This window comes from Poecilia mexicana, unplaced genomic scaffold (assembly GCF_051168715.1).
Source record: "Poecilia mexicana isolate PSO_F unplaced genomic scaffold, ASM5116871v1 scaffold_20, whole genome shotgun sequence".
NCBI classification, from domain to species: Eukaryota; Metazoa; Chordata; class Actinopteri; order Cyprinodontiformes; family Poeciliidae; genus Poecilia; species Poecilia mexicana.
Genome location: NW_028263389.1, coordinates 14,035,649 through 14,046,558, shown reverse-complemented (window position 1 = coordinate 14,046,558; position 10,910 = coordinate 14,035,649). Strand labels below are relative to the sequence as shown.

The following is a 10,910-nucleotide window of genomic DNA, read 5'->3' as shown; positions in this document are numbered from 1 at the left end:
TAAAGGTATGTTAAATATGGCCTACTATGATTTATTTTGTTTTGGAAATATGTGATTTTAATTTATATATTATTAATTTATGGGGTCTATTTTGGGCTTTCAAGGCTGCAGCTATCTGTCTTGCTTGGAAACCTTTTTTTCCAAGACTGTTTCCTTTCACTAAACTTTCCATTGATATACTTGGAGTCAGCACTTTATGTAAACCTTTTGTCCCAAGAAAGGTACCAGTCAACTGTCAATTTAGCATTTTTTCTATCTCTGTTTTTTTTTTTTAAATCTTAGATTATATTAAAATTTATTGGGAGAAAATGAGAGAATGCGAATTCACCCTTTCTTTCGGAATTAAACCAGCTTCGTGTAAATTTGGAGACTCACCTTTAGTGTGTCATATAACTCCAGCAGGTGGCGCTTTCCTTCCACCCACTTGAGATTGACGCCTCATTGTCTTTTGACGTTCGTGACGATTCGTCTTTATCATTATTAAAATGAATATTGCTCTTTTCACCCCTCCCCCCCGCCTTTTTTTTTTGTCTTAGCCGGACTAGCTCAAACTAAGTTGATCTGCAATTCCCTAAAAAATGGGATACAGAGTTCTTTCATTCAAGCCCCTGCCACACGGGAGGAATTTGGCTACAGGAATGTCAAACCATGCATGAAAGCTCAGTCAAGTTTAATCATGCCATCTTCTTAGTGCTTTCCAGGCCAGGTGAAGTAAGGCGATATTATACACCCTTCCAGCGTCCCCTCCACCCGCCTTTTTTTTTTTTTTTTTTTAAATTACTCCGAGCTCTGTCCCCTCCTACAGCTCAGGACAAACTCTATATTCATGTGCTCGATCTTGCAGTTGCTCAAACGCCCCACAGCAACTCCTGGGCACACCAGCCCCCTCCATCGCCTCCACAGCTTCAGCCGCTGAGCGCAATGCCACGGAGTGAAAACAAGCGCAGCGCCTGCTCCGTTCACAACACCATGTGGAGGACATGCAGTATCTTTTGCGCATGGACTCTGCTCTTCCTGACAGAAGTCTGTGCGCAGTCTCAGCAGAGGTATATGTTTTCTTATTATTTCGAACGTATGCAACAGAAAGGGTGACGAGGACGACAGGAGGGGTTTCGAGAGGAATATTCTGCAATCTGAGCTGCCTCTGGCCATATATTTAAGCATTCAATGTGGTTTTTATTTGCTAAAAACTTATTAAAATTCATATCACGTTATGTTTTTTTTTCCGTTTTTTTTGTTTTTTTAAATCCTGTTTTGTTATAATACCATTATGTGAAACTTGTCCCCTTCAGAACCTTTACATGTGGCGGAAACATCACAGGGGAGTCTGGAGTCATCGGAAGCCAAGGTTACCCAGGAGTTTACCCTCCAAACACCAAATGCGTGTGGAGAATCACAGTGAGTCCAGTTAGCTGCATATTTACCTGTTTGTTAACCACGATTTAAGAACATGATGGAGGAAAAAAAAAAAAGTTTGAGAGTTCCAAAAATTCTAAAGAGCTGAACTAGTCAAATATGACAGATCTAACTACTAGTTTCATTCTAAAAATACTTTTGAGCAGCCACATCAGACTGAGTTTGTTCTTTCTTTAGCTGCTCGGTTTTTTACATAACTCTACTCTTAGGCAGGAGCTGATTAAGATGCTGCTCTGTACAGTATGTTCTTACCACCTCAGCATATGGAATGTGCAGAACTGGTCGACAAATGTATCTTTAAAAAAATGTTTCCAGACTTTGACTGGGCCATTTTAACACCTAACATGCTTCCATCTGAACCAATTTCAGCAATGGACTTTTTCTTGTCAATGTGCAGTGAAGGGCAGATTTGTCATGATGTAGAGGAGCAATAGTTGGGCTCCTGATAGATTTTCCCACTTGAGCTGTGGATCTGTGCAGCTCCACCAAAGTCACAATTGGTGACGAAAACCAAAAACCAGGAGTTGTTTTCCATCTACTTCACAATGATGCACAACTTTGTATTGATGTGTGATGTGAAACCCAAATGAAATGCATAGCAGCAGTAAAATACCACATCGATTAGACAGTTTTCTTTGTCCATTATGGGCTGTCTAGTTTGGAACACATTACCAACTGAATTTAATCTAATTTCTAAAATGAAATTATTCAAAACAAAGGTTAAGAGTTGGATGAAAGACTAAGCTGCAACCTTTCACTTACTGTGTTTTGATGCAGATCACATTTGACATGGAACGTATTTGTTTATCATTAATTAATTATTTCCATTGGATGTTGTTGTTTTTATAATCTATGTGACATTCTACTTATTCTATGCACCACAAGTGCATGGAGCAAGTAAAACTGTGTCATCATTAAAAAATGAACTTTTGCTGTGTTCTATGCCATGTGAAATTTTCAACCTTAGGTTCCTGAAAGCAAGGTGGTCATACTGACATTTCGCTCGATTGATCTGGAGAACGACAACCTTTGTCGCTATGACTACGTGGACGTACACAGTGGTCATGTCAACGGGCAGAGACTTGGTCGTTTCTGTGGGACCTTCAAGCCCGGAGCCCTCGTGTCCACAGGCAACAAGATGCTCCTGCAGATGGTGTCTGATGCCAACACTGCTGGCAGTGGCTTCCTTGCGGATTTCGATAGTGCCCCTCCTCATGAGAGAGGTAGGCAAGAAGATAGGAACATGGTTACGGGAGATCCATTCTGACAACGGCTGTCTCAGGTTTTCAGGCTCGTAGCGAGCACTGTGATGGTGTTGCAAAAGAAGTTGTCCTCGAACTGTGTGAGATATCTAATCAGGACGGAATTTTCTTTCATTCATTTCCATTCATTGCAATGAAAAACAAAACAAAACTGGCACTTTATATTTACATTGTTAAAGTGTGCAAAAGCTAAAACTGAAATTGTCTAAATAGAAAATTGTTTTTTTACAGAGTTTCATTAAATTTCCTTTTTTTAAAAGTCTTTCTCACGGGAAATCCATGAGTAGCTGGCTGAGAAATCACTGATGAGAGTCAATAAAAAAGAAGAAAAGAAAAAGAAAATAATGCATTGCTAGTCGTATTTGAATTAATTGAGTTGTTTTTTGCTTTTTTTTTTTTTTATAGAATTTATTTAGTCCAGATGTCAAAGAAAGCATCAAAATAGCTTGTTATAGGAATGCTAAATTTTAAAGCCAACTTAAGAATCGAGTTGTTTCATGATTTGTGGAACATAATAAAAAAGCCGAAACTTCTGGAACGTTTGAATGAGTCTGGAAAAGTATGGAGTTTTGAAATGTGAACTAGCTTGCACAATGGAGATGACCTTAATTGACCTTAAGTGCTCTAAATTGTCCTGTACAGGACTTGAAAATAAAAGTTCCTGCAAAGTAACCAAGAGGTGCATGTCAGTTTTTACTCTCAGCATGATGTGGAATTTCTCACTGCTGGTTTTTTTTTTTGCCCTTTGGAGGAATTCAGTTAAATGCCAGTCTAAAGCATCACTTAGAGATAAATGAGTATTTTTCTGTTTGATGCCTCATCTACTGTCTTTTCTGTGGAATTTTAATGGATGGTTCCTTGTACTTACCCATGTTCACAGCTGTAATGGATACTGTCTCGGTGTCCAGTTTGCTGGACTATGTCTTTATCGTAGCAACAAAAATAGGTTCGTATCTGAGCAGAGCGACATAGTCTATTTTTGTTGTAGTGGTCAAATTCTTTTCACACGCAGGAAAATAAGTTCAAAAGTTCACACTGACTGAACACATTTTAGAGGAGCTCTTGAATAATAAATAACATTTGAAAAATCATCCACTGAAAAACAGCTTGACATTTCACCCTCTGTCTTCATAGGTGACCAGTACTGTGGAGGCAGACTTGATAAGCCTTCTGGGACTTTCAAAACACCTAACTGGCCTGAAAAGGACTATCCAGCTGGTGTCACCTGCTTCTGGCGTATAGTGGCACCAAAAAACCAGGTCAGTCAACTGGAATTACAGGGGCACCTTAGTAAATACAAAACATATTAGTCCATTAATTAAATACAAAAATTGCAACACATCTGACATAAAGCATTTACACGTGGGAAATTAGAATAAGAAGTTCGAGGAGCAGTATCCAAGCATAATAATGAAATATTTAGTGGAAGAAAAAATATGGTAGCAAAGGAATATGAGATCATTTCTAAGAAACTGAATTTTGAGTTTTTTTATTGCCTGAGAAACAAAACTATTAAATTGATTTGAACTGATCTACCAATATATATATATATATATATATATATATATATATATATATATATATATATATATATATATATATATATATATATATATTTGTTAATTCGAATATCACAAAAAAAAAATATAAAATATATATATATATATATATATATATATATATATATATATATATATATATATTTTTTTTTTTTTTTTGTGATATTTGAATTAACAAATATATTCCCTTGAGCTTTATGCAGTTCAAGTATCCATTACTTAGAAGAATTCAGGGCTATAAACACAATTCATCTGTGAATTATTCAATGCTGCAGATCATCGAAGTAAAGTTTGAGAAGTTCGACGTTGAGCGGGACAACTACTGCCGCTACGACCACGTCTCCATTTTCAATGGGGCAGAAGTAAACGACGCCAAAAGAATCGGCAAATACTGCGGAGACAGCCCCCCAGCGTAGGTGATTTCTGTCATGCAGAAGGTACTATTTTCTAGTGAAAATCTCCATCTCGTGACTTCATCTCAGTTCATCATCGATCCTTCTTCTCTGTGCCGCTCTTCAGGCCAGTGTTCTCGGAGGGGAATCAGCTCCTGATCCAGTTCCTGTCCGATCTCAGCCTGACTGCAGACGGCTTCATCGGACACTACAAGTTCAGACCGAAGAAGCTGCCCATCACCACCACACCACCAACCACCACCACACAGCCGGTCACCACTAGGCCCATACGTACGTAGTAACTTCATTCCTACAAAAAAATAAAATAAAATAAATATATATATATATATATATATATATATATATATATATATATATATATATATATATATATATATATATATATATATATATATATATATATATATATATATATATATATATATATATATATATCAACTAAAAGAATATTTGGATATCCATTTGTTGATCTAGGCATTGCACATCTCACACTTATTGGGAACACTTAATTTTAGATGCATGATCTCACAGTAGAAAATATAGAAAAATGCATCCATTAATTGGAGCACATTTATTAAGTGGATTAAAATAATTAAAAAACAATATTTTCAATAAGCAAGAATATTTTTGGATAGCGCTATCTTGCTTATAGAACAGTACTTAATCTTTTTCTGGAGCATTTAGCTTTTTTTTTTTTTTTTTTGACGAGTGCCGAGAGGGCCATGAAAGAGTGTACATTTTTTTTTGACTGTGGGTTACCCTGTTAAAAAATGTGATGGTCACCCATTTTCAGTTTCCTGCTAGATTTTCATTTTAAAGAAAGTTTGATGCAAGACAAAGAGTCCCACTGCATCACAGGTTCTTCACAATCGTTTACATTTTTGAAGATATGAATTTATTATCATTTCACATCAAACTCAATTGGAGTATTTGTTGCCAAAGAACTTGATCTTAACTTGTTCTTACCAGAGTGCACAGCTTCATTTACCATTTGAATAGTGTTTGGAAAATCCCACATGTTTGATGAAAGGACAAAAAAAAAAAATGGTTATTTCTTCTTAAATAATAAGTTGGCATGTAGTTACAAACTAGTGGTTATTATGGAGACTTGGTGACCTCAAAGACGCTGTAGTTCCTGCTCTGCCACGAGGCAAGAGAAGTTTCTATCCTCCTCCAGCTTTTTTTTTTGTCATAGTTTTAATTTCTTGATTGGGACAGCAGTACTTTGATTCCTGAACTTCTGATCTAGGCTGCTTGTCTTTCTCTCTTGTCCTTCCGTCCATTTTCTGATTGCTGAAAACGCAGGCCACTAACATCAAATAATCTAATTAAAGAAACTTCAAGTATGGAGGGGTTTTTTTTGTTGCATTTTTATAGTGTGAGATTTTGCTGCCACAATAAAAGATTGATTTATTTTAAGGCTTTTTACACAACTTTAGCAGGAATCCCAATAAGTGTTGAGGACGCTGTACTTTAATAGTGAATAAATGTTATAGTGTGACACACTAAAAGTAATTTTAGATAGAAAAGTAAAGTGAAAAGGCACAACCTTTCTTCTGAAGAGAAAACAAAGTCCCAGACATGGAAAGTCCCGGTTAGCAGCACATATTCCTACAGAGCTGATCCTAAAAGTGTGTGTTTGCTGCCATTTCCCCTGAGTAAACTGTACATTAAACAAGTTGACTTGCAGTGTGGGCAAGGGTCTGCGCCCACAATCATGGCTCATTTTCATATTCAAACACTCATGTTCCCACACACTATTGCTTTTTCCCTTAGTCAGGCCAGGTTTTTGTGGCAGACCCCCCCATGTGATGATGTCATTCTGCGATATTGCTTTCTGTTTGTTTCATCCTCCCTGCTGTTCCTCTTTCCAATGAAAACATATTTAGTCAGTCACCTTGTATTTTCTTGAAGCCATAATTCTTTCCTTTATAGATTCTAACTTGAAAAACAGATGTTTTTTTTGCATTCCATTATGTTATTATTGGCCTTCGAAGTTGACAGCGAAGAGAGTATTGTGTAACTGAAAGTATCCAGTAAAGAAACCACAAGAAAGCAGATGTAGCCATAAGTTATATGCTTGCATCACTGGTTGACAAAACTTACATGTGCATTGGTGTGTCCCCCCCCCACCTCCTCCAGCTCTGAAGTACTCCGCCGCCTTGTGTCAGCAGACGTGCAAAAGACGAGGAACCCTCGAGAGCAATTACTGCTCCAGCAATTTTGGTGAGAACATCAATGCAAGTTGCGGTTCATACAACCCTCATAAATTACCCCTAATTAATAGATCGCAGCTGACATTAACTTGCCAGGGTGTGTATTGGCTTGTGGAACTATTGCAAATATGCTAATCCCAACCAGCCCTTCAGCTGAGGATCAGTATATCAGCTGAAGTTCTTGACAGCCAACCCCCCGCCCCGTAAGTAGCTGTTTACAGTCCTGATCATGTCCTCTCTCTCTCTTTCTTTTTTTTTTTTTGGTCTCGCAACTGAAAGACTGCCTTGATAGGCAGTCAGAAACTGAAGTACTGTACACATTCGGTGAACAGAAACCTCCAGTATGAACATAAACACACCCACACGCCTAGAACCCGTAAGGTAACTCGGTGTGAAACAAACAGACTCTGAGATGTTAGCTGCATACGTGTTAGATCTGCACTTGGATTTGAGCCAGAAAACCGATGAGCAAACGATGTGGAAAACATCCCCTGCGTGTTGTGGCTGGGGGGAATTTAGCTCGTGATGTTAGAAGTGGCGAGACAGTAGACTGAAAACATTTTTGTTTAATCAATGCTTTAAGTCTTAAAACAGCTGGTGTTTAATCTGGTTGAGTTCACTGAGATCCGTCCAAAGCGGTTCTCTGGTCTGTGTAACAGTAGCAACTGACTGAGAAAGCCACTCTGGATATTCTCAGCTCTGTCAGTGCAGACATAGTGGTGCCATCAGTGTAGAGAGTCCAGTTTGTTCCTTTGGGTTCTCTTTATCTGTGATTCCTTTATCTGTGATTCCTCTAGGGTCACTTGCCAGACGTTACTGCGTTTCCATGAGTCGGAACAAAAACACCGAGTCCTTATCCTGGAAGCTCCGGTCAGACTAAACAGGAAGTTGTTTTAACCCCCCACTTCATTGCATTGTTTTAACATTGGGGGGAAGTGGAAGCTTTGCTTTATATTAGAAGATAATTGGTTCCTTATGGTCTTTTTCTGGAGAGGAGATGTGATCTTTTAATTTTACTCAATTACTAAATGCTTCAAATTTGCATTTAGTAATGCAAATTACTAAATGCAAATTTAATAATTTACATTACTAAATGCAAATTAGTATTGCATTTAGTGTACTAAATGCAATACTAATTACATTTAGTATTCTAAATGCAATTTAGTATACTAGTATACTAAGTGCAGTGATCGTGATATGCACTCAATCACGATCACTGCCAAGACATAAATATTCAATAATAATTGATAGAATTGTCAAGTTACAAACAATTACTTGAATGTGTATATTTGAGTCTACATGTGTAATTCTGAGCCCTGTACAGATAAGAGAGAATCTAAATTAAGATCAAACTTATGCTGCTGATTCTTGTTCTTCAAATAACTTTGTAATGTTTTATGTTTAATCATTAAGTCATTAAAGAATATAGGAGGACGGTTCAAATACACAGCTAAAACCGCAACATCAGCACGACAATTTATGCACATGATGGGTTCTTGTAAACGTCTCAGTAAAACTGTATTTATGTCAGTGATACCGCTGGTATTGTATTGTTTGACTTTATGAAGGAGCTTTATAGCTCGTGGCTGACCAACAGATTTGAGAAGGGTCAGGCGGGACATCAAATGTTCAGAGATGATCTTGTTAACTCAAAACGACACTTTTACGGCTCCACTGCACTTCAAAGACAAGACAATAAAAGAACAAAAAAAAAAAAAAAGATTTGACAAATACTGTCCGCATCTCGTTTATTAATAGTAAAGATGAAACAGGAATTTTCTGCCCTGCAGCTGTTAAATTCTTAGCTTACATTCCTTTTTTTTTTTTTTTCCTACCCCCCTCCTGATAAGAAACTTGCTGTAGACTTGTTTATAAAAACCTGCAGTATTTACCTTGGAAAAGTTCTCATTGAGATCAAAAACAAGTAAAAATTGTTTCAGAAAGTACACGTGCAGAACTGCATAATTATCACAATTTAAGTACTTTTGCTTGCCATCCCTTATCCTCCTTTTCTTTTGTGTCTGTGACAGTGATAACTGGAACGGTCATTACTGCAGCGATGAGAGGAGGAAGCATGTACGCCACCGTCTCCATCATCAATGTGTATAAAGAAGGCAGCCTGGTGATCCAGCAGGCGGGGAAGACAATGAGCACCAAGATCATTATCCTGTGCAAAAAGTGTCCATTAATCAGACGAGGTAAGTGCTATGGTACTGCTGGAATTAAATCGCCTTCTCTCAAATGCTTAAAAATAAAAAGATGTTCTGTAAATGCTCATAGTTACAATGCAGCTCCAGGTTGACTGTTTTAAATAACAAACGGCTTTGAGTTTGCCTCCTCTGCTCCTTTGCCGATCCGTCCGAGGCGTTAGGTAAGCGGCAGAACTCACTGTCCAAACAGTCAACTACAAGCAAATATGTTTATACGTATTCATATGCATACGGACCTGCAACACGCAGACTCTCATGTCGGGCCTCCCTGAATGTCTCTGCCGTTCCGCCACTGCATTCAGGTGTTTTCTGTGTGACCTCACCAGGCTTGAACTACATCTTCATGGGTCAGGTGGACGAGGAGGGCCGGGGGAAGATCGCCCCGCAGCACTTTGTCATGGCCTTCAAGAAGAAGAACCAAAAAGGACTAAACGTTCTGAAAAACAGGCAGTGCTGATCTGTCCCCGTCGCGCTGAGGAGCTCCCGCCTAAAGAGGCTCAGCTGTGGATGGAAACAATTAGGCAGGAAACAAAGCTCCTTTTCAATGACACAGAACCAAATCTGGGCGCCAAGCTGGCACAGCAAAACCCTTAATTCAGTGTTTCATTAAATTAAGGGTAACACACATTGGTGCATTTATTAGGACATATTTTTTTATTTTTTGCCAATTGGGCACATGCAGCATTGAGTATTTGCAGGTTGTCTCCTGTTTAAAAGAACAGCTTGTCATTTAAACTAAGATTAATGAGCAAAAAATGAGTTCAAATTTCTCCTTCTATCCACAGATTGTTCCCTACATTCCTGTCACGCTTCTCACAGAGATTAAATTGTAGCTACTTAGAAAAACATTCCTCCATTTATTTATTTATTTTTTTTTTTTGGGGGGGGGGGGGAACATGGGGGTTGCACATCTGTTCTGGTATCCCATAGTGGCAATTTCATTTTAACACGAATCCAAGCTACTTTTTAATGTTTTAAACAATTAAAACTGTGGACTATAATGTGAAAAAAGGCTTCTTGAATTTGACATTCTTTTCTAATATCTGTGATATCTGATGTGTGTGTGGTTTTTTTTTGTGTGTTTTTGTTTGGGTTTTTTTTGACAATCAGCTAAAAATATTCTGTGTTAAATTTTTAGGAACAGTTTAGATATGAATGTGGTGACTAAAGTGCAATAATCATTCATTCTTTGAAAAATGGTTTTCCGATTTTATGTTAAAATGCTGACATTTATCGACACAAACCACCAGCATCAGCTCATGTCATTTAAATACTGTCACCTTTTTGTTAAGGCAATTATTTTCATATAAGTAAGATTATAAATATTATTTATAAAGCATTCTCATTATCCCACCTAATAAAACTCTGACATTTTCCTTTTGTCTGACTGTTTGAAGCCATGCACTGTTTTGCATGGTGGTGGATCAGGCATGTGACATGTGACATATGCATGGACGCTTTTGCTAGAATTGATGAGCAGAACACAAAAAAAGGGTGTAATTCTGTTTTTTGAAACGAGGTTCTGTTAAGCAGCTAACACCTGCAGGAAATAACTTTCATAAAGTCTTCATTTAGTATAAATTCAAGAGGCTGATGCAAACGACGTGTCCAAAAGAGGCCAAAACTGACACAGACGTCTCAAACAACTCCAGTCTCAACACAATCATGTATGTGCAAACTCCTTTTCATGAATATTCCTACTTTTTCTCATTTTTTTTGCATTAGGGAGTTATTTAGGCAGATATGGGTGTGCACCACATATTTGTAATAGGAACATAGGATTTAGCTATTTTAAAGCAAATACACACTGATCACAAAGTTGACATTTTAAACC

The 10,910-nt window shown here is 37.7% G+C and overlaps 1 protein-coding gene across 1 annotated transcript; it reads left to right on the top strand.

The window, feature by feature from the left end:
- The first annotated feature begins 71 nt into the window (after positions 1-71).
- On the top strand, positions 72-10,452 carry pcolce2b (procollagen C-endopeptidase enhancer 2b). Its single transcript, XM_015000819.2, has 9 exons — positions 72-1,046; positions 1,293-1,398; positions 2,384-2,639; positions 3,813-3,937; positions 4,513-4,649; positions 4,757-4,920; positions 6,793-6,876; positions 8,897-9,064; positions 9,403-10,452. The coding sequence occupies exons 1-9, from the start codon at positions 649-651 to the stop codon at positions 9,531-9,533; spliced, it is 1,569 nt and encodes a 522-aa protein (XP_014856305.2). The 5' UTR covers positions 72-648; the 3' UTR covers positions 9,534-10,452.
- Positions 10,453-10,910: the final 458 nt, after the last annotated feature.

Excerpts from the sequence above, each read along its gene's own strand:
- pcolce2b (XM_015000819.2), top strand. The coding sequence starts at position 649 with ATGCATGAAAGCTCAGTCAAGTTTAATCATGCCATCTTCTTAGTGCTT. Across the intron at positions 1,047-1,292 it reads TGTGCGCAGTCTCAGCAGAG|AACCTTTACATGTGGCGGAA; the intron begins GTATATGTTTTC and ends TGTCCCCTTCAG. Across the intron at positions 6,877-8,896 it reads TTACTGCTCCAGCAATTTTG|TGATAACTGGAACGGTCATT; the intron begins GTGAGAACATCA and ends TGTCTGTGACAG.